Raw genomic sequence first — 24,062 nt, 5'->3', positions numbered from 1 at the left:
ACATATAAAACTGTCTCTGAAAAGGCCGAGCAAGCCACATGGTTGCATCTAACTGCTAACACCGCTGATAAAAGAAATAAAATAGGACATCCACCTAGGATTGACAAGGCACTGCAAATGAAAACAATAACTGTTCATCTTGCAAAATCATCCTTACTAACAGTGCTAAAATTGAAAGGTGCTATTACAGTATCATAAAACCATAAGAATTAGGAACAGGGGTAGGCCATTAAGTACCTTGAGTATGGTTTTATCCCAGTGCTAAGTGGGTTAGATTTTGAACAGCTCTAGCAACTCAAACGAAGGAATGAGGTATTATGGGCCATCAGTCACACAATTGTATTTACATTCTGGAATGTCCATTGGTCTGGTCAATGTATTGATCCCCTTGCCTAACCAGTATCCTTAGAGATAGCAAGGACTGCAGTTGCTGGAGAAGTCAGAGACGATAAAGTGTGGTGCTGGGAAAAGAATAGCAGGTTAGGCGGCATCTGAGGAGCAACAGAGTCGACGTTTCAGACTTAAACCTTTATCAGAACTCATGAAGGGTGAAGCCCGAAACATCGACTCTCTTGGTCCTCAGATGCTGCCTGATCTGCTGTGCTTTTTCCATAACTGGTACCATAACATCGCCATCAAGCAGGAGCCCAACCCTGGTTAACAGAATACAGGAGGATAAGTCAAGAGTAACATTTGCCTTGCCTAAAAATGAGCTGTTAACTTGTTGATGCTTTAGCATAGGACTAGGACTATGGAAGCAACAACAATAAAGGTAGTTAAACAATGCCACAATCAACAGATCAGATGTGGATTCCGCAGTTTACAACATCCAGTTGTGAATGGTGGTGGACAACAAACAATTCGTTGGAGTCAAACAGTCCAAGACTGTTCCTGTGACAATAATGGTGGAACCTAGCACAGGAGTGTGGAAAAAAAAGACAAGACTTAAGCATTTGCAAACTCTTCAGCCAGGATTGGCAAATGAGTAACCCATCTCTCTTCCCTCCTGGGGTCCCCAGATGCCAGTTTCCTGTGTTTTTTTAAAATAAATTTTATTCATTCCACGTAGTTCAAGAAGCAGCTAATGCAGTCGATATTGCAAAAGTTACAGGGTTTTTTAAAAACAATCTCAGAGTCATACTGAAGAATCATACTTATGCTCCAGACTTAGCTATGAAAATCATAAGCTGTTCTGGTCCAACCAAAACCTGGGCATCTACCTGGTACGTGGATGATTGCCCAGGAATGTCCTGTGCTCAAAACAGGAGAAAAAAGATCCAATTCTGCCAATTACCACCTTGACGAGGTGACATCTATCAACCCTCGCAAAGAAAATATATGTTCATTAATACAGGTTCTGCCAGGGCCAATTGACTCCTGAACACAATGCTGTCTTGGTGCAAATACGGACGACCCCAAGAGGACTGAACTCCAGAAGGGACAGAAAATAAAGGTTAATGCCCTTGACATCAGTGTGGCACCAAGATGTCCTAGAAAAATTGGAGCCCTTCGGAATCAGGAGGAAAATGCAATTAGGCCAAACATATTTAACTGCTTCATCAGTTGCCTTCCTTCCATCATAATGTCAGAACTGGGAATGTTTGCTGGTGATTGTAATGTTGAGCACTGTTCACAACTCCTCTGATACTGAAGCAGTGTGTGTCCAAAAGCAGCAAGATCTGGACAATATTCAAATTTGGGCTGATAAGAAGCAAATAGTATCTGCACCACAGTAAATGCCAGGAAATGACCATCTTTAAGAGCAACTCTAATAAACATCCTTTGACATTTCAATAGCATTAACACGACTGAATCCCCTACTATCAACATTCTGGGGTTTCTATTGTCCAGAAACTGAACTGAATCAAACATACAAATCTTTTTAGGCAGTCGCTCTAGATTGAGAATGACTTGCATCCTTTCCAGAATTGTGAATCTTGAGGTGACTAAACATTGCCATACTGAATCCATACACTCTGCCAAAAGTACAGCAGGTAGCACTTGATGAGGCTGATTGGTGGAATGTTCAGTTTTTTTTTCACATGTTCCTTCTACTGTTGACAATTTGCCTACAATGTTCCTGTCAGAGGTATGAAATGGTTAGCATCTTCACATGACTGGATGAGTGCAGTTCCAACAACATTCAAAAAGCTCAACACCATCCACGAAAAGGCAACCAGCTTCACTGGTACCCTACCTTACACTTTTATCATTCATTCACTCCAACTCAGGCACACAGTGGCAGCAATGTGCACTATCTACAAGATGCAATGCAGTAATGCACAAAGTCTTTGCCAACAGCACCTTCCAAATACATTACCACTACTACCTAGAAGGGCAGGGGCATGAGATATATGAAAGCATCATTACCTCAACTATACACCATCCTGACTTGGAAGAATGATTGGTATTCCATAATTGCTGTGGGTCAGAAGTCTGGAGTCCCCTTCTCAACACTTCCCAACAAGAAGACAGCTCATCACCATCTTCTCAAGGGTAAATTGAGAGGTCGGGCATTAAATGCAGGCAATGCCGCTGTTCTGTGACTGAAAATAAAAGTTGTTTATTTCAAGTTAAAAAAAAATGAATGTGTATGGAATGTTAGGGAAAGCTGAAATTGGAGTAAGGGGAAAGAAACGAAAACAAGAGTAACAACATTTCTTTAAAACTATATTTACAATCTGTAAAACCCTCATCTAGGCACACATGCAATTTCAGAAACATGTCCACAGCCAAATCATTTAAGCATTTTCTTTATTCACTTGTGGGACATGGGGGTTCGGCATTTATTGTCCCATCTCTGCTGCCTTGAGAAAGTCGTGGTGAGCTGTCTTCTTGATCTGCTGCAGTCCACTATGGTGTAAGTGGACCTACAGTGCTGTTAAAGAGAGAATTCCAGGATTTTGACCTAGTCACAATGTAGGAATTGTGATATATTTCCAAGTCAAGATAGTGTGCAACTTGCGGGGGAACCTACAGATGCAATATTCCCATCCCTTGTCCTTCTAGATAAAAGTGGCTGTGGGTTTGGAAGATGCTGTCTTAGGATCAATGACGAATTTCTGCAGTCCATCTTTTAGGCAGTGCACACTGCTGTTACTGAACATTAGTGGTGGAGGAAGTGAGTGCTTATGGATATGGTGCCAATTAAGTGTTGTGCTGTCCTGAATGGTGTCAAGATTCTTGAGTGTTGTTGAAGCTACATGCATCCAGACAAGTGGGGAGCATTCCATCAAATTCCTGATGTGCCTTGTAAGTGGTGGGCAGGCTTTGGGGAGTCAGGAGGTGAGTTACTCACTGCACCTCAAGTTTAAAAAAATTTCCAAACTTTCACCTTTTGCCCTTATCCATTGGTACCTGCAATGTTGGAAAGTCAATGAATATGTGTCGATCCAGCCGACCAGGTCGCATTAACGCATTGTCCAAAATATCAGCACGGTTGGTTGACGCTAGAACTATTACATGATCAGTTGTACCCATTCCTGTTCAAAATAGTAAGATTAAAATTAAAAGGACATCGAAGCAAGTTATAGCATCCCACTTGGGATTGATGGTGCTATTGTACACAATATTTCACTTTTAAAAGATATCATAGAAGTGTTACCACTCAAGAAGTGTCCATTCAACCCAATGTCCATATCAACTGTCCAAATGAGCATTTCATCCTCAATGACAATCTCCGGCCTTTGCTCAATAATCCTGCACAATCTTTCCTTTTCCCATAACCATCTGATTCCTTTTAGGATACTTGTATTGAACCTACTCTTACAACACTCAGGCTATGTATTCTAAAAACACCAACTACACACTATAGAAGACATATGCTACACTCACCATGGATTGTTAAACATTTATTGGATACCATAATGAACAGGCCGTTGTAGTACTGCCTTCATTGCTGAAATCCACCATATGGCAAATAACCACTGACTGGAACAAAACTTTAGAGAAGTTTTGCTGTAGCCTGGTTATCAAGACACCGATTCAAATTTCATTGTCGTCACTATTTGTAAACTGAAAATTTGCTGACCCTTTCAAGTCTAATGAATAATCTCAACTTCAGTTGCATTTTCAATATTAATAAGGTCCTACATGTCATATTAAGAACTGAAGTACTATTGTTCTAGAATCTGAATACTGCCATATGGACACTGAAGGAAACATTGAACCCAATTATTACTTGACTTGATTTGAATTCGGCACAATAAAGAAAGTTGTGTAGCTAAATAGCTTCATCATTCAAGAATTATTAACTAGTTGAGTGAACAAAACATACTGCCTTGAAAAGATCAAGTGTCCAATACATCTCTAAAAATACAATGCAACATCTCCTTTCAGTTTAACAAATAATTAATTATATATCGTATCACAAGGGCTTGTACCTCAGCTGCACCACAGTAGAATACCCACCATCCATTTCAACTAACAGTTGATTCAATGTTTGTTCTTCCTCTGTATTAGCAAACCCAGACATGCTGGTGGAACGCTTTTTACCCACAGCATCAATTTCATCAATGTACACAATGCAGGGGGCACGGGCACGGGCCTCCTTAAACAAACTCCGGACTCTTGCAGCTCCAAGACCTACAATGGAAAATACAAGTCAAGACTTTTCTGATAATAAAAAAAACAGCCAGCGTAAAAGACTGACGGTAGTGTAAAGCCTTATAATTATCTGAAAATGGCAACTGGTCACAAATAAAAACAACAAATTCAAATATAATTTTTTTGTTTTTTTTCATGAAATGCTATTCCAAGCTGGCATCAAAAAGCCCCAATGAAGTATAACTAACTAAACACTTAGATTACAAGAGCAGGGAGGTCATGTTGGAGCTATACAAAACTTTGGTTAGGCCACAGCTGGAACAGTGTGGTGACCAAAACTGCACACAATGTGAAGGGTGTGTGTGCAACGGAGGGAATGCAGGATGTTGCCTGGGATGGAGCATTTCAGCTATGAAGAGAGGCTGGATAAACTGGAGGTCTTTTCTTTGGAGCAGAGACGGTTGAGGGAGGATCTGATAGAGGTTGAGAGAGTATGAGGGACATGGATAGGATGAATGGAACACTTAAATAAACATTAGTTTGACTCAGGTGACTTGAGAAATTTCTCAAGAGGCACAATGAGCTTTTCATTTTTATTTAATAAAGCTGTTGATTACTTTGTCTACTCCTAAAAAGTTGATTATTTGTAATTGTTACTGTAAAAGTATTTGATATTTACTTTCATTAGAAGCTCCCTTGACCTAACATCAGGAAACAGAGTCCTTTAACCCCTTAGAAAAAATTTAGGCTTTTTTTGCTAACATAGTTGAAAGTACTTTAAAGTTCTGGAAACAGAAAAGAATTCTTATTAAATTGCACAGTATACAGTTTTATAAACATAGCTTCGGATGGAATTATTTCAAGGAACAAATCACTGTGGACTAGAAGAAATTATTTGCTTTCATTATAAATACTTAATACAGCAACAAACCACAATGTTAGTTTTTGCAGCCAAGAGAATCAGTGGTGCAAAAAGGATACGTTGCAAAATTTAATAAGTTTACGATCAGCCAGGTAACTTCATTTTCTTTTCTCAGAATGTATAATTCACTAGTGAGGTTGACATATATTGTACATGCCTCGTTCCCCTTGTTTAAGCATTGATTAGCATTCTTTTGAACTATTGTAATGCATGTGGTGCAGATACATTAACTATATTAGTCATTTAGGATTTACAAGATTTTGACCCAATGACAGAGAAGCAGTAAAGAAGGCCCAAGTCAGAGTGTATATGTGTCAGAGATGGACTTGCCATTTATGCAAATACTACTCATGTTTGATTAAGTGACAAGTATTTTTACATTATAACAATCATTATAAAATAGGTAAAATTAAAGTACTTAATTAGTATATCAAAACTCTACAAACATTAGAAATATTTCATGCCTTCCACAACTTCTAGTAAGTCTGTTGGAAAGAAATACATTTCCACAAAAGTCAAAGTCAATCCCAATATATTGATGGTAACCACCATCTTGCTGCTAGGAAGAAAATCAGACCAGCATTGAGTATAGCACATATAGAAATAAGTGAGGGATGGTTAATCAAAATCAGTAGGCGTTTTTTTGGTTTAATTTAATAGTCTGTCCTAATCATGTCCATGCAACTAATTTCTCATGAACAAAATTCAATTTTGTCTATTATATTTTGAACATTAACTTTTTTCCCCCTCACCTCCAATCACTTCCACAAACTCTGATCCAGCCATAGCTAAGAAAGGAACTTGAGCTTCCGAGGCAACAGCCTTTGCCAATAGTGTTTTTCCACACCCTGGTGGTCCAAGCAATAAAGCTCCCTTGGGAACTTTGGCACCAAGTTGCAGGTAACGTTCCGGACTCTGGCAATTAAAAATTATAAATTGATTTTTTTTCCACCCATTTCATGGATCATTAGTTTCTGATCAAACAATCAAAGTATGCCTTTCTATCAATAAAATCTAGCAAGTAAATGCAATTTATTACAAATAAAATGACAAACTTGACCTCATTACAAAAACTAAAGGAACTTCATATTATGACAGTGTCCAATCTCTCTAAGCTGAGTATTTGCTTTCTATGGATCTTCAAGTTGAAACAAAGTAGACTGAACCAGAGATCTAAATTGCAAAGCAGAAGCATGTGTTATTACTTTCTCAGAGTGGAGTCTGAAGCAGGATAACTTGTTTAAAAAAAACTCTCTCCAGAAAACAAAACCAAAATCTCCTCACATTAACTGCTAGAAAACAAAAACACACCTTTATGAAGGTCAGAACAATAGTCAGCATTTTGCAAATAGGTTTCTAGCATAATGGGAAGAAATTTTAATTAAAAATACAAATCCAATTATATATAAAATGAAGAAGAATATTTCCTTGATATAATTACCAGGTAGCATGATGGACTTTAATCATGAATGATGGACTTTAAGATGACGTACTGAACAAAAGCAAACTACCCATAAATTTACGGTATATTTAAATAAGGGTATAAAATATCAGAATCGAGAATGTGGTGCTGGAAAAGCATAGTCCCAAGCCTCAAATTCAGTAGTGCCCTCTTGACCTGTCCATAGTCTTTGGCATCTATCCACTCCACCCTTCGCTCGAATCTGTCACCTTCGCCCCCACCTTCATCTACCTATTGCATTCTCAGCTCCCTTCACCCAAGCCCCACCCAACTTCCATTTATCTCTCAGCCCCCTGGCCCACAAGCCTCATCCCTGATGAAGGGCTTAGCTTGAAACGTCAATCCTCCTGGTCCTCAGATGCTGCCTGACCTGCTGTGCTTTTCCAGCACCACACTCTCAACTCTTATCTCCAGCATCTGCAGTTCTCACTTTCTCCAGATATAAAATATCAGTCTTTTTTTAAATATTCAACTCATTCACAAATAGATCAGAAGATGTGCAAGTATTTTCTTCTTAGACTTAATTCAGCCACATTCCTCATTATGGAAACATTGGAAAGATAACTATGAATAAGGCAGTTCCTTACAACTACAATATTAAAAAGGTTTTGATTTAAAAGCAACAGTAAGATTGCAGTTACATGCATTCAAAAGACCACTTTTAATGATCAATCATATGTAGATAGATACAAAACTTTTTTGATTTATCAGTTCAGACCTATACATTCTTAATTTCTCATCGAGTAGACTTAAAAGAGAACAAATAATTTGCTAACCCCATGTTCCAGTTTGAGTTAATACATGCCTATTTAAAAATTCATATCACCTAGTACAAATATTTTAATCACATTACTGAATTTTAAACAGTGGATTTGAACTGAATGGTGGTGTGTGCTAAATAGTACCATTTAGCCACCAGCATCACTCAAGATTTGGCTCCCACTGCAATAAGTTCCCTAAAGAAATATTTCGTTCTAGTTTATTTTGCTACAGCATTACTTACGTCCATGGTTGGAAGAACTGAAAATAAGATCGATCGATAAGGGTGCGCGTGTGTATAACCGCCATCAATTGCCTAATGAAGTAAATTGGGTCATACATTTCCAATATTACACAGTAAGAAGTGTCTCAATAAGTGGATATTTTTAGAAATCATCCCCATCACAATTTAGATTCACTTTTAAATTTCTCAAACTACTATCGATCAATTTCATAGACAATTCAACTCAATCTGCTGCTGAACAATTCATTTATATAATCTGTCCTTTCTCCTTCAGCTCTACATAGTTTCCTTACTTTGAGGCAGGAGCAGATGATATATTTTATAACCACTAGTAACACCCTATGGACAATCATGAAGAGTTCAAAGTTTGGGAGAAGATTTGTAGCTCGAGTGCTCGTTGTACGGTTCTGTTGGCCGAGCTGGGAGTTATTGTTGCAAACATTTCATCCCCTTTCTAGGTGACATCCTCAGTGCATGGGAGCCTCCTGTGAAACGCTTCTGTCATGTTTCCTTCGGCATTTATAGTGGCTTGTCTCTGCCGCTTCCGGTTGTCAGTTGCTGTCCGCTGCAGTGGCCAGTATATTGGGTCCAGGTCGATGTGTTTGTTGATAGAATCAGTGGATGAGTGCCATGCCTCTAGGAATTCCCTGGCTGTTCTCTGTTTGGCTTACGCTATAATAGTAGTGTTGTCCCAGTCGAATTCAATGTTGTTTGTCGTCTGTGTGTGTGGCTACTAAGCTGGTCGTGTCGTTTCGTGGCTAGTTGGTGTTCGTGGATGCAGGTTGTTAGCTATCTTCCTGTTTGTCCTACGTAGTGTCTGTGCAGTCCTTGCATGGGATTTTGTACACTACGTTGGTTTTGCTCATGCTGGGTAAGGACATAGGACAAACAGGAAGACAGCTAACAACCCGCATCCATGAACACCAACTAGCCACGAAACGACATGACCAGCATAAATGCCGAAGGAAACATGACTGAAGCGCTTCACAGGAGGCTCCCAAGCACTGAGGATGTCACCTAGAAAGGGGACGAAACGTTTGCAACAAAAGCTCCCAGCTCGGCGAACAGAACCACAACAATCATGAAGAGAATAGCTCAGCTGTAATATTTTAAAGGTCAGCTCCTAATCTCTACTCAGTGGCAAATCTGTTGTACCAATTATTAGCTTGCTGGGAATTGCGCAAACAAGTGTAATTCCAGCTACACCATTCATAAAATTACACCAACAATGCACTCTACCAGCCTAATTTGGTTTGCTTATTTCAGAAATTTGCCAAACAGATTAGCACAAAAAAAAACTGTATTGTTCACAAATAAAGATTAGATTAGATTACCCATTCCCCTACATTTACCCCTTCACCTAACACTATGGGCAATTTAGCATGGCCAATTCACCTGACCCGCACATCTTTGGACTGTGGGAGGAAACCGGAGCACCCGGAGGAAACCCACGCAGACACAGGGAGCACGGTGGGCGGCACGGTGGCACAGTGGTTAGCACTGCTGCCTCACAGCGCCAGAGACCCGGGTTCAATTCCCGACTCGGGCGACTCCCCGTGTCTGTGTGGATTTCCTCCGGGTGCTCCGGTTTCCTCCCACAGTCCAAAGATGTGCAGGCTAGGTGAATTGGCCATGCTAAATTGCCTGTAGTGTTAGGTGAAGGGGTAAATGTAGGGGAATGGGTAGGTTGCGCTTCGGTGGGTCGGTGTGGACTTGTTGGGCCGAAGGGCCTGTTTCCACACTGTAAGTAATCTAATCTAAAATAAAAAAGAAACTTCTAATCCAATTCTAAAATCCAATTACCTTTAAGTAATCAACGAACTCCTTGACTTCCAATTTGGCCTCATGCATCCCTGCAACATCCTTAAAGGTAACACCTTTTCCAGACTTTCCATCCACAATTGTGAAGCGAGCCATTTTGAGCTGATTCTAATTATTTGATCAAAGAAAAGCATCATGAGGGAGAAAAACAGTGTAGTTCTACCCTATAAAAGTTACACTAACATGCATTTTCTTTTCCTTTGCTTCATTTTTGCTTCTACTTCACCTTTTTAGTAAACTTGACAAAACATTTTATCTCCTTTGTGATACAGAACAGCAAACCTTTCGGTATAGACACAATCAGGTATTTAGAAAACTTTTATACACAATTTCAGCATCAGTTTTCTTAACCAGAAATCTAATATAATCTTTTAAATGTTAAACATCATCTTATTCCTTAATATTTTCATAAAGAAAAGTGAAATCTGACAATAAAAGGAAGCAGACTGTATCATCTCCTCATAAATTGTATGCTGGAATAGGATGAAGGTTGGATGAAGGTCAAGTTGCATAGAATTAACTTCTGAAGTATTAAAGAAAGCATAATAAATCAGCCTCTCTCTGTATTAGTGTGACGTGAAAAATATTCGGTGACATATGCAACTATTTCAATCAAATATTTATGCCATCATTCCAACCAGAGGAAGACTGAAATCAAAAGGTTTTGAAATACACAGAAAATCAAAAAGATGTATTTTGAAGACTATAAAGTTTACATTTATACAGTAACCCAGATGAACATCAAATATTGAGGAGGAGTTTCCCCACATCCCTTCTGGAGTGACAGAAACTTCCAATATATTTATCCAAGGATAATAGATGACTGATCCAGAATATATAAACTATCTTGTTATTATGCATAGAAAGCAATAGCATAAATGAATTACTTAATAATTAAGCAGTACTGCAATGACTAATACGCCAAGAAAAATGTGGAAGAATAATAAATAAAGAGAAAAAAAATCACAGGTCCAAATACATTTTTTGAAGTATGTGCGTTAATTTTACAAGTGTAATGGTTTCTGGTAAGCATAGGCATAACCCAAGAGAGACTAGAATGAACATACATTAAGGTCACTTACAAAAGCACTAAATCCACCTTCTCTTCCAGCCATTCCTGCAAGCCGAAATATATACCAAAGTATCGCCACGCCCACTGCAGCCATCCCAAGGGCATACAGTGCACTAAAAAAATGCAAAAATTGTAAAAAATAATTTATGAAGTGTTTATCTAAAAATAAATGTGAAACTAATGTCCTTAGAAGCAAAACTGAAGATTCAATTAAAATACATAGTGTAAATGAATATTAAAATTTTCCGAAAATTGCATTGAACTGTTTTTGATTTGTTGCTCTGTGGATAACAAGTGAATCTACCCACATGTTTTCATTGAAATTATATTTCTCCATTCTTTTCAGCTGAAATCATAAAATCTCTCCACCTCTTCCTGTTAAGGTGCAAGTTGGTATGCAAATGACGCAGTGTAACTTGACTTTGCAAAAGCCTTGTGGAATCTCAAAATATAAGCCAATATCAAGATCACTGACATTAAGACATCACTATGAACATAGAAATGGTTCAGATCTCGAACCTATTTTTTATTACTTTCATCGATCGGCTGTCAAAGTTGGGCTTTTAATTCCTTTTTCAGCATGTTGCATTTGAATCCAAACTTGCCAGTAGAAAAAATACTTTTCCATCTGTAAATTGATTTAGAATGCAATTTTTGAGCTGGGCATATACTATTCCAGGACTTAGTTGAAATTTGTCCTTTTATTCTTCTGAAATACAGGTTCGATTACTTCAACATAAGGACCACCATTCTAGTTGGCTTATCGTTCCTAAGGTTCAATGTATTTCCCCTTAAATTCTGGGTGTTAATATTTTATTCCTGAAGCTGTGATAACCTGCCCAATAATAAAACAACAACTTACTTTCCAAAGAAACCTGTGCGCTTGTAGGAAACTGGGATCCTGTCTTTTCCATCAATCCCAAGCTCATTCTCAACAGCCCGGAGTTTCTCTTCAAACTTATCGATATTTGCTACCTGCATGCGATACATCAAAGCTAACCGCTACAAAAAAAAATCAAAAGCACAACTGAATTCCATTGTCAAGTATAAATAAACCAATCATGATCTAATTCTTTCCTATCCTTGCCCAACATTATTTCCTATAGCTTTATCCTTTTTTAATTATCTGTCAAAACCACAGACTGCAGCTAAGTAAATCATAGATTCCCTGAGGATGAACACAAGGGATGGAGGACATAGGCACAAATCCAAGTGCAGTAAAATGCAAGGTTTAAGGTTCCAGTCCTAATCACTGTACAGTGATCCCTAATGAAAGTGTTTAAGGGATCTTCTACATCTTAATAGTTTACCAACAAATACCTTCAATTTTAACAAAGCCAATTGGCAAAAATACCACAGGGAGGAAATAATTTTTCATTCTTAAGTAAATGTTTTTTTCAACATTTCATAATTCCTTATGTATAACACTTCACAAAAATGTGTCTCGGACTGTTGTAAACGAGCAGTACGGTCAACTGATTTCTTAAGCTCAAAATGGTGTTCAGCAAAATTAAAATTATAAGGTCAGAAGAAATTTAAAATGTTGTTTCACTAATTAGCAGGTTCATTGTGTAGATAAACTAAAGCAGTCATAATTTCTGCCCTAGTTTCTTAAAAACTGCAAAACATTTTTTAAAAATTGGAAAATAATCAGCTATGGTGGGGGAATAGAGAAACACACACCTAATCCTGCACCTTTGAGAGGAAATCAGCTTGGCCTTGAGCTTCAGAGATGTGAGCACAAGACTCAAGTTGTGAAAACACCATTTCCTTTCTATGCCAATAAAATTATAGGTAACCATGACAACTATTATACATGAACAGTGCACCATGCTTAATATAAGGAAATAGTTGGTGCAATTTGATCCCAAATCTGGAAATGTAACTAAGAATGTACCGGTTATCAATCATTTGGTGAATCTGGTAAAGGGAAGGCTGATTGAAGTTCCAACTGTAACAACAATTAACCATTTTACATTTTTAATATGAGTGATTCCACACTAAAGTACAAAGCTCTACTTGAACTCAATAAATAATTTTATTTGCCAAAAAACTGCTAATGACTTGCAAACATATAACCCTATACAAAAGGAAGGATCTCATGATTTAAACAATGAAATCAGTCCCATATTGAGTCTTTCTACACAGTAAAATATTCTCACGCAGACATTACACAAAATAAAGGCGCAATATCTGGGAGTTCAGTTGCAGATGAAATGCCAGTGCTTTTAAAAAAAAAGTTTGATTTTGGTCACAATTTAGGTAGATAGTTTAAAAATCCTAACATTAGAAATACACACAAACCACTTCCAATGCACTTAAAATTAGACAAGGTCTTTTCAATGGCAAAATGTACACCTAATAATTTGAGCTGTGGTTTGTAGCTCGAGCATCCCACCAAATCCAATATAAAAGTAAGTGCAATTGCACATAATGCAAAACTGGAAACACAAACGCTCAACGTACACATCTAATGCAGTCAGCAATAACCAAAGAGCAAACTCACTGGATTTGCCAAAGCCTAACGCTAGGATTAACTAAATTTAACAAATTGTGTTAAATTATTCCTGTGCAATCCAGTGGCTGCATGAGACTTGCACATTGGAAACCATCAACCTTTTAAGGTTAACATGAAAGTAGTTCAAGCAGTTGTCGCGAGCAACAATTTAGACATGCAAACTTAAAGTGCATTTCAAATATTCACCATCTTGAGCAAACATCTCCTGTTCTTACTTTTCGCCCTCAAGGCAAGCATCTATACCTGGTTAGCTAAATCAGTCCACAATATTAGTTATCTCACAGTCCATTATTATGGGGCATTGTGGCATAGTGACAGTGACCCTACCTCAAGGCCAGAAGATTTAGGTTCAAGTCCCACCTCAGGATGCGATAGCCAAGGAAGCATGTCATAATATGCCCAAAAAGATGGACTTATAAAAAAAAAGGCAAGCATCTTACCGGTCTACCAAATACGACTGCTCCTGGATGAAGGTAGATTTCTACCACATCACTCTCTGGTACAACCTGCACCCTGGCCACTTCTCCCTTTGCCAACATCTCCTGAACAAAATCATTCCATGAAATATTTCCTCCACTGCTCTTAATGGAATTCAACAAGCTCATAACAACAGCGATTATAAATAGTGTTCTTAGCCGTTCCCTGTACATTTGATCTTCACGCTCCCTCCGCTTTTTCTCTTCTGTATGGAAGCAATAAGAGACAAAATAATCATGTAGTGGAAAATAATTTGTTCTACATAAAAGACAAACTTGTTTCCCATTCTCAAGTTCAAATCACCATCAGTTTTCTGTACCAGCAAAATATTGATTATACTATTTACATCACAGAAAACAGAAGAAATTAAACTAAAAAGATGACATAAGAATGCAAAAGGTACAGTTTTTATATTAGGAATGAGTGGGGGATGACAACAATATAGGAATGAAGTAAAACATAAGTTGAGTGAGCAAACGTGGAAGGAAAATATAATTATCAATAGTTAGTGAGGAAAGCACTTCTCTTTTCGCTGTAGAACCTGAGCGCTTTAAACAAGGTGCTGCAAGGAAAGGCAAACAGGAAAGAAACCGCTAAAAGGAGGTGTACAGGTGAAAGTGCAAGTTTAAAAATAAACTGCTTGTCAATGCAATTGAGAGAGAGATATCAACTCAATAATGTATACATTAAGCCGCAAATTAAACAAAGGATATATTAGATTCAGTCCTCGAGTCCAACCAATTGTTTTTAATCCTAAATGACAGATTTGGAATATTGAAAATAACTTTATCCACCTCCTTTCAATCGAGAAAAATCAGATAAAAATAAAAATGTTGTTGTATGTCTCAAAACCATGGACAACAGAAACATTGACGATAATGAATTGTGCATTAATGGAGACATTCTGAAAGAATAAAAGCTATAGAAAATATCAAGGCACAGCACCCAATGTTAAAAATCTTGAAAGTGTGGGTATTTAAAGTGTTTACCCAGACAGGGTTTTGAGCAATTTGTTAAAATTATGCAATTACAATAATGAAAAAGGCGAGAGGAGCTTCCTCTTTTCTTTCTCATCCAAAGCTCCACATCCCCGGGTAACTTGACCAGCGCTCAAAATCGTAGCACCCCAACATAATTTCTGCTGTGAATGACTTTCTACCATAAATTGTAGATTTTACTGTTCATTTTTTGATATCCAGATGTTACTACTGATTAATACATACACAAAAGCAATAAGCCCAACAAATCAAATGATTGGGAAAGAACTTGTACCCATGAAGACTATAAGGAAACGGAACAAGAGACTATTCCGCTCCTAGAGTCTGCTCCATCATTCAACAGGATCATGGCTGATCCAACATTCTTCACGTATATTTTCCTGCCCTCTCCCTCTAACTTTTGATATTCCTAATGATCAAGAAATTATCTCAGCCTTAAATACACACAAGGACTCTGTCTCCATAGTTCTGGCAAGGAGTTGCAAAGACTCTAGAAATTGGGGAGAAGAAATTGCTCCCCATCTCAGTTTTAAATTGATGCACATTTCTTCTGAGACTATGCTCTCTGGTCCTGGATCTCTTTCAGCATTTACTCTGTCAATCCTTTAAGAATCCTACATGCTTCGATGAGATCACTTCTCATTCTTCTCAATTCTAATGAGTTGAATTCCAATAGTAACATATCAGCCTATCTGATATAAAAACAAACTGCTCGAGACTCAGCAGGTCTGGCAGCATCCGTAGGAAGAAAGCAGAGTTAATGTTTTGCATCTGGTGACTTTTTGTTTTTGCTTTACTTCAGTTTTTAAGATGCTCATCATCCCATAGGTGCATCACCTCTACCCTTGCTAATCTACTCTAACTCAGAGCCTTATAATTTACTGCACTAATAATTCTTGTTCTCTCTTAACTGCCTTGCACACTAATTTTGCTGTCACTTTCAGCTCTGTATTCGTTAAACCCTCTCCCTTAAACATACTACCTGATTCTGGACCGCCCCTCTCAATGCCATCAATGGAAGTAGAGACTTCAGCTGCCCAGATTCTATCAGTCTGGAACTTTACACCTCTGTAATCCTGCATTATAAATAATGAAAGTGTTGTGTTTGCTCTAAAGCGCATTTGGATGTCCTGGTATCATGAAAGGTAAAGTATGAAAGCAAGACTCACTTTTCCCTCCTAAACCATTATTTCCTTAAAAATGCTTCTCAAAACACATTTTGCTCATTATCCTTTGCATCACTTCTACACCACTGACGTGGGATCAGCTTTGCTTGCACTTTTTGATTAAGAATGCTAGAGATTTAGTTTATGTTACTAATAGCTAATTAAACCAGAGATTCATTTACCTTCATCTTCTTCAGGGCTTTTCCCTTTGGATCCTTCATTCTGTTTCTTATGTTGATTTTGATGTGGTTTTGATGTGCTGAAATGGTATATGCCACCTATGAAACAAAACTTTTTAAATCAAGTAACAACAATTTCACCATGCATAAACGGAGTCTGAACATCTTTCTCACTCACCTATTAATTGGCAGAACTTTTTCGGGTTTTGTTTCAATTGCCTAAAAATGTGGGTCCTATTAAATTCCTGGAACTGAATGCTTAATGGACGAAATAACAAGCTCTGTGAAAATAAGCAATAATAAACTCAAAACAAATGAAGTTTGCAACAAACAGCTCAAGTAATTCCTGTTGGAGTGTATACAAAAATGTAGCCAGGATTCTGATCTCAGCCCATGGCAAAAATACACTGCCTTTACAGGAAACAGTACATCTGAGTTCCAAGAGCTGGTAAAAGTGGCACATATTTTAAAAGTCAAAATTCCATTTTGGATCTGGAGTCACAGGTAAGCCAGACCAGGTAAGGATGACAGGTTCCTTCACTACAGACCATTAATGAACCAGATGGGCTTTCCTGACAATTTACAAAGCTTTCATGGTCATCATTAGATTCGTTACTTCATATTTTTATTGAATTGCAATTCCACCATCTTGGGATTCAAACCCAGGTCCCCAGAATATTACCAGAGTCTTCAGATTAATAATCTAGCAATACCACCATTAGGCCATCACCTTCCCAATGCAAATGATGCACTTTATATTCTACTATATGCTTCAACAGATGGACAAATAATACTGACAGACTGTATTACTCTAGCTAAAATTTAGAAACAATGTTTCTTAATCATAAATTGTGAACAGATGATTAAGATTGCAGGGCAGCACCGTGGCTGGTACTGCTGCCTCATAGCGTCAGGGAACAGGATTTGATTCTAGCCTTGGGTAACTATTAAGAGTTTGCATATTCTCCCCATGTCTGTGTGGGTTTTCTCTGGGTACCCTGGCTTCTTTCCACAGTCCAAAGCTATACACGTTAGGTCGATATTAGGAATTTAATAGGACGCACACATTTAGGCCATGTTAAATTCTCCCTTACTGTGCAGGCATGTGATGGTTATGTGGATTAGCTACAGTAAAATGTAGAGTAACGAGGATAAAGTCGGGGAGCTGGGCAGGGTCATCCAACCAGAGAGTGCTGAAACATTGCTTGTTTTGCATTCTGGGAGTTGGCGTGAAACGAATCCTGGACATTGTTGCGATTATGGAGACTTAACTGAAAGAGGGACAGAATTGTAGAGTGTGGTGCTGGAAAAGCACAGCCTATCAGGCAGCATCCAAGGAGGAGAGTTGACAGTCCAGACACAAGTCTTTCATCAGGAATGAGACAGGACGCCAACTTGCAGATCATTTCAAAAAATATCTCTGGGACACCCGCACCAACCAAACCCACCTGTAGCTGAACACGAACTCCCCCTCCCACTCCACCAAGGGCATGCAGGTCCTGGGCCTCCTTCATCACCAAACTCTAACCACAACTCCTGGAGGTAGAATGCCTCAACTTCTGTCTTGGGACACTTCAAGCACATGGGTTCAATGTGAATTTCACCAGTTTCCCCATTTCCCCTCCCCCCACTTTATCCCAGTCCCCCAACCTTCCAACTCAGCACCACCCTCTTGATCGGTCCTACCTGTCCATCTTCCTTCCCACCTATCTGCTCCACCCTCCTCTCCGACCTAACACTTTGACCCCACCTTCACCTACCTACCTACCTATCACATCCCCAGCTACCTTATCCCAGCCCTACCCCTTTCCCATTTATCGCTAAGCTCCCTTGGCCCCCAAGCCTCATTCCTGATGAAGAGCTTATGCCTGACATGTCAACTCTCCTGCTCCACAGATGCTGCCTGACCAGCTGTGCTTTTCCAGCACCACACTCTTCGACTTTGATCTCCAGCATCTGCAGTCCCCACTTTCTCCTGATAGAGAGACAGGACGAACACCTGACTGTATCTACATGTTTCAGGGGTGATAGAAGGGAATGTAAAAAGGGTGAGGGAGTTACATTACTGGTAAAGGAGTATCTCACATCTGTACCAAGGGAGGATACATCAGATGACCTGAGCAGCAAGGCAGTATAGTTAGAACTCAGGAATAGGAAATTTGAAATCACAATGCTGTGGGTATATTAGAGACCTCCCAACAGCCACTGGGAGATAAAGGGCAGAATATGTGGCAGACTTTTGTAAAAACAGCAGGATTGTTGTTGTGGATAATTTTAACATCCGCTCTATTGACCACGACTCACTTTGTGCTAGGGGCTTGGATAGAGCAGAATTTGTAAAGGAGGGTTTCCTGACACAGCATTTAATCAGTCCAACCAGGGAAAGGGGTATAGCGGACCTAGTTTTGGGAAATGAACCCTGGCAGGTGAATGAAGTTTCATTGGTGGAGCTTTTCGGGTGTAGTGACCATAATATCATGAGATTTAAGCTACTCATGGATAGGGATAACAGCAGTCCTCAGTGGAGATGTTAAACTAGTGAACTACAACACTATTAGGCAAAACTAGAGTGTGTTCTGATGGCAGTTAATAAAAGTTCAGGAGTTGCACGTGCCTGTGAAATTCAAGGATAGGTATGCCAAGTTACGTGAATCTTGGATGATCAGGGATGTTATGACCTTGATCAAAAAGAAAAAGGAAGGTTTAGGAGGATGGGAATTGATAAAGCGCTTGAAGTATATTAGGAAACAATTTAAGCAAGGAATTAGAAAGGCTAAAAAGGGTCATGAAAAGTTATTAGCAAACAGGATTAAAGGAGAATCCCAAGGCTTTTAAAACATATGTAAAAAGGAAGAGGACAGCCAGGGAAAACATTGACACACTCAATGACAAAGGAGGGAATGTATGTGTGGAGCCAGATGAGGTCTTAAACAAAGACTTCATATCAGTTTTCAAAGTGAATGAGTTGGTGGAGGATGATCTCAGGGAAGGAAGCGTCAAATTTCTAAGCCAAGTTGCTATTAAAAAGGAAGAGTGTTCTGTGTATTAAAAAATATTAAAACAGATAAATCCCTGGGTCCTGATAGAGTCTATCGCGGAATATTGAGAGAGACAAGAGAACAAATTGCTGGAGCATAGACGGACACCTTTGTATCCTCCTTGGCCAAAAGGTGAAGTCCTAGAGGATTGGAGAATAGCTAAGTCCCATTGTTGTCCCATTGTTTAAGAAGGGTAACAGGGATAATCCAGGAAATAACAGGCCTGTAGGCCTCACACATCAGTGATTGGGAAATTATTGGAAAAGATGGTCAGAGACAAGCTCTATAAGCATTTATAAACAAATGGACTGATTAGCATAAACAGCATGGTTTTGTCTGGGGGAGGTCGTGCCTCACTAACTTGATCGAGTTTTTTGCTGAGGTTACGAAGATAATTGAGGGAAAAGTGCTTGACGCTGTCCACACGGACTTCAGCAAAGCCTTTGACAAGGTCCCTCATGGCAGACTGATACAAAGATGAAGTCACAGATCATCAGGTGACCTTGCAAAATGGATACAGAACTGGCTCAGTCATAGGAGACAGAGGGTAGCTATGGAAGGATGCTCTTCAGAATGGAGAACTCTAACTAGTGGTGTTCCACAGGGATCAGTGCTGGGACCTCTGTTATTTGTGATGTACATAAATTATCTGCAGTAAAATGTTGCTGGTCTAATTAGTAAGTTTGCAGATGATACAAAGGTTGGTAGAGTTGCGGATAGTAAGGGGAGTTGTCAGAGGATACAGCAGGATATAGATCAGTTAGATGCATGGGCAGAAAAATAGTATGTGAAGTTTAATCCAGACAAATGTGAGGTCATGCATTATGGAAGGTCAGGTACAGATGGAAATTATATAGTGACTGGCAGAACCCTTAAGAATATTGATATACAGAGAGATCTGGGTGTACAGGTCCACAGATCACTGAAAGGTGGCAACACAGGTAGATAAGGTAGTAAAATCGCCTATGGTGTGCTTTTCTGCATTAGAAGGGGCATTGATTATCAGGATAGACAAGTTATGTGGCAACTTTATAGAACTTTAGTTAGGCTACACATAATATTGCATATAGTTCTGGTCACCACTCTACCAGAGGGATGTGAATGCTTTGGAGAGGATACAGAAAAGGTTTACCAAGACGTTGCCTGGTGTGGGGGATTTTGGCTGTGAGGAAGAGTTTGGAGGGATATGGGCCCGGTGCTGGCAGGTGGGACTAAATTGGGTGGGATATCTGGTCGGCATGGACAAGTTGGACCGAAGGGTCTGTTTCCATGCTGTACATCTCCATGACTCTGTATACTGGCGTTGGGAACAGTCCAAAGAAGGTTGACTTGATTGATTCTGGCTATGGAAGGATTTTCTCTTAAGGAAATGATTCATAGTTTGGCTTGTACTCATTCAGAAGGAGGTGATCTAAAGTCTCACCTAAAGCATTTATACAAATGATGAACATCCATCCCAGGGAAAGACTTTCTATGTATCCTACCCAGGCCCCTCATGATTTTGTAAACCTATATAAAAGTCACCCCCTCAACCTCCAACGATCCAGGGAAAACAGCCCCAGCCTATTCAACTTCTCCAACCCTGGCAACATCCTTGTAAATCTTTTCTGAACCCTTTCACGTTTCACAACACCTTTCCGATAGAAAGATCAGAATTTCAAGCAATATTCCACAGCGGCCTAACCAATGTCCTGTACAGCCACAACATGACCTCCCAACTCCTGGACTCAATACTCTGACCAATAAAGGAAAACATACCAAACGCCTTCTTCACTATCCTATCTACCTGTGACTCTACTTTCAAGGAGCTATGAACCTGCACTCCAAGGTCTCTTTATTCAGCAACACTCCTAAGGACCTTACCATTAAGTGTATAAATCCTAAGATTTGGTTTCCCGCATTTATCTAAATTAAACTCCACATGCCACTTCTCACCCATTGGCCCATCTGATCAAGATTCCGGTCTAATCGGAGATGCCCACATTTCTTCAATGTCCACTGTGCCTCCAATTTTGGTGTCATCTGCAAACTTACGAACTGTTCCTCTTATGATCACATCCAAATCATTTATATAAATGATGAAAAGTAGTGGACACAGCACCGATCCTTGTGGCACTCCACTGGTCACAGGCCTCCAGTCAGAAAAACAACCCTCCACCACCACCCTCCGTCTTCTTCCTTTGAGCCAGTTCTGCATCCAAATGGCTAATCCTCCCTGTATTCAGTGAGATCTAACCTTGCTAACCAGTCCGCCACAGAGGAACCTTGTCGAACGTCTCAATGAAATCCATATAGTTCACGTCCACTATTCTGCCCTCATCAATCCTCTTTGTTACTTCTTCAAAAAACTCAATCAAGCTCATGAGACATGATTTCCCATGCACAAAGCCATGTTGACTCTCCCTAATCAGTCCTTGCCTTTCCAAATACATGTACATCCTATCCCTCAGGATTTCCACCCAAAACTTGCCCACCATCAATATCAGGCTCACTGGTCTATAGTTCCCTGGCTTGTCCTTACCATCTTTCTGAAACAGTGGCACCATGTTAGCCAACCTCCAGTCTTCTAATACCTCACCTGAGACGATAGATGATACAATTATCTCAGCAAGGGGCCTAGCAATCAGTTCTCTAGCTTCCCACAGAGTTCTACGGTACACCTGATCAGGTCCTGGGGATTTATCCACTTTTATGCATTTCAAGACATCCAGCACTTCCTCCTCTGTAATATGGACATTTTTCAATAGGTCACCATCTACTTCCCTACAGTCTATATCTTCCATGTCCTTTTCCACAGTAAACACTGATGCAAAATACTCATTTAGTATCTTGCCCCATTTTTTGCAGCTCCACACAAAGGCCGCCTTGCTGATCTTTGAGAGGCTCTATTCTTTGCCGAGTTACCCTTTTGTCCATAAAATGTATTTGTAAAAATCCTTTGGATTCTACTTAACTATATTTGCCAAAGCTATCTCATGTCCCCTTTGTGCCCTCCTGATTTCTCTCAAGTCCGAATGGACGAGGGTAACAGAAAATATAACAGAGGTGGGAGGGGTCTTTGATTATGTCGGCACTTTTCTAGGGCAGCAGGAAAAGTATATAGAATCAATGGAAGGAAGGCTAGTTTTCATGATGGATCTGGCTACATTTACAACTCCTGGTAACTTCTTGTGGTCTTGGGCAGCACACTTGCCACACCAACTGTGATCTATCAAGATAGATACTTTCTATGGTGCATTGTAAAAATTGTACATTCATCACGGACATGCCAAATTTCCTGAGCCTTCTGAGGAAGTAGAGGCATTGGTGTGCTTTCTTGACTGTTGCATCGATGAAGGTGGACCAGGATGGATCATTGATGACCTTTATTCCTAGGAATTTGAAGCTCTTGAGCCTCCACCTCTGCACCATTGATACAGACGGTAATATATCCTCTATTTTGCTTCCTGAAGTCGCTGACCAGGTTCTTTATTTTGCTAATATTGAGCGAGACATTGTTGTCTTTACACCATGCCACTAAGCTGCCTACCTCCTTCTGAGATTCTGTCTCATCATTGTTTGAGATCCCATCCACCACGGTTGCATCAGCAAATTTGTAAATGGAGTTAGAGCAGAATTTAGCTACACAGCCATGAGATAGCAAGGGACTGTGTACGTGGCCTTGCAGGGCATCAGTATTGAGGTTGTGTTGTTGCCTCTCCTTATTGATTGTAGTCTGCGGGTCAGGAAGGCGAGGTTCTGCATGTGTGCACGGGGTCCTGTGTCTTGAAGTTTGGAGACGAGTTTTGAAATTATTCCATTGAAAGTGGAGGCAAATTCAACAAATAGGAGTTTGACATAGGTTTCCTTGTTATTCAGATGTTCCAGGGATGAGTGTAGGGCCAGCTGGTCTGGCAGATCTGAACACACTGTCAGGGACTCCAAACATGCTAGTCGCTTTCCATTGGTTCATCCTTGAAAAGACCGATTTGTTGTCTGTGGAAATGAAAGTGGGTACAGGTGCAGCAGTTGCTGTTGGGGTAGGTGGCATCATTTCACTGACTTTCTGTTCAAAACAAGCGCAGATGCATTGAGCTCACTGGGGAGAGATTAATTGTTGCCAGCAATTCTACTCAATGTCGCTTTGCAGTCTGTTATATTGTACAAGCCTTGCCACAGTAAATGTGTGTTTGTGTAGTTAGTCTGGGACTCTAGTTTAGTCTGGTATTGTCTCTTGGTATCCCTGATGGCTTTGTGAAGATCATACCGGGATTTCTTGTATAGGTCTGGGTCCCCTGACTTGAATGCCTCAGACTGGACTTCAGTAGGGAGTAGATCTTCTGGTTCATTCGTGTTTTGTGGTTGAGGATTATTCAGATTAACTTCTTTGGCACACAGTCCTCCACACACTGATGAAGTCTGTGACAGTAGTAACATATTCAGTTAGGTTGGCCACTGTACATCGGAAGATAACAGAAGAAGCCATTGCAGACCATGATCAGAATCCAATGTGCCTGCAAGATACAGTTTGCCACATCAGACTGAAGCTAACAAGAGAAAGACTCAACTAATTGCCTGAAATCAAGTACATTGGCAATGTACTGATAACAAAAGGAGTTTGGTGGAATCTGGCAAGTTGAGAGCTGTAACAGAGATATGGCCACAAATAAATGGTGAAGGCAGTGCAATGATTTGTTGAATACATTAAATTATCATATAGGAAAAACAAAAACAGGAATTGCTGGAAAAACTTAGCAAGTCTGGCAGCATTTGTGGAGAGAAATCAGAGTTAAGGTTTTGGGTCCAGCGACACCTCTTTGGAATGATAATAAAACGTCTTACCTAATTTGTCAGCGTGTGAATTTCTACAATGCAAACTAAG

The 24,062-nt window shown here is 39.6% G+C and overlaps 1 protein-coding gene across 2 annotated transcripts in view; it reads right to left on the bottom strand.

The window, feature by feature from the left end:
• The window catches only part of spg7 (SPG7 matrix AAA peptidase subunit, paraplegin), a 66,875-nt gene that overhangs the window by 30,506 nt on the left and 12,307 nt on the right, over nt 1–24,062 (bottom strand). For both annotated transcript variants that reach the window (XM_060838044.1, XM_060838043.1), the window contains exons 2-10: nt 16,342–16,444; nt 16,167–16,262; nt 13,784–14,025; nt 11,688–11,827; nt 10,836–10,938; nt 9,736–9,861; nt 6,220–6,382; nt 4,411–4,584; nt 3,358–3,482 (exon numbers count right to left, since the gene is read on the bottom strand). In XM_060838044.1, the coding sequence (XP_060694027.1) occupies nt 3,358–3,482; nt 4,411–4,584; nt 6,220–6,382; nt 9,736–9,861; nt 10,836–10,938; nt 11,688–11,827; nt 13,784–14,025; nt 16,167–16,262; nt 16,342–16,444 (1,272 nt within the window). The remainder of the gene's footprint in view (nt 1–3,357; nt 3,483–4,410; nt 4,585–6,219; nt 6,383–9,735; nt 9,862–10,835; nt 10,939–11,687; nt 11,828–13,783; nt 14,026–16,166; nt 16,263–16,341; nt 16,445–24,062) is intronic.

This window comes from Hemiscyllium ocellatum, chromosome 17 (assembly GCF_020745735.1).
Source record: "Hemiscyllium ocellatum isolate sHemOce1 chromosome 17, sHemOce1.pat.X.cur, whole genome shotgun sequence".
NCBI lineage: Eukaryota > Metazoa > Chordata > Chondrichthyes > Orectolobiformes > Hemiscylliidae > Hemiscyllium > Hemiscyllium ocellatum.
The sequence above is the reverse complement of the archived record's forward strand: the minus strand, read 5'-3'. Positions and strand labels throughout refer to the sequence as shown.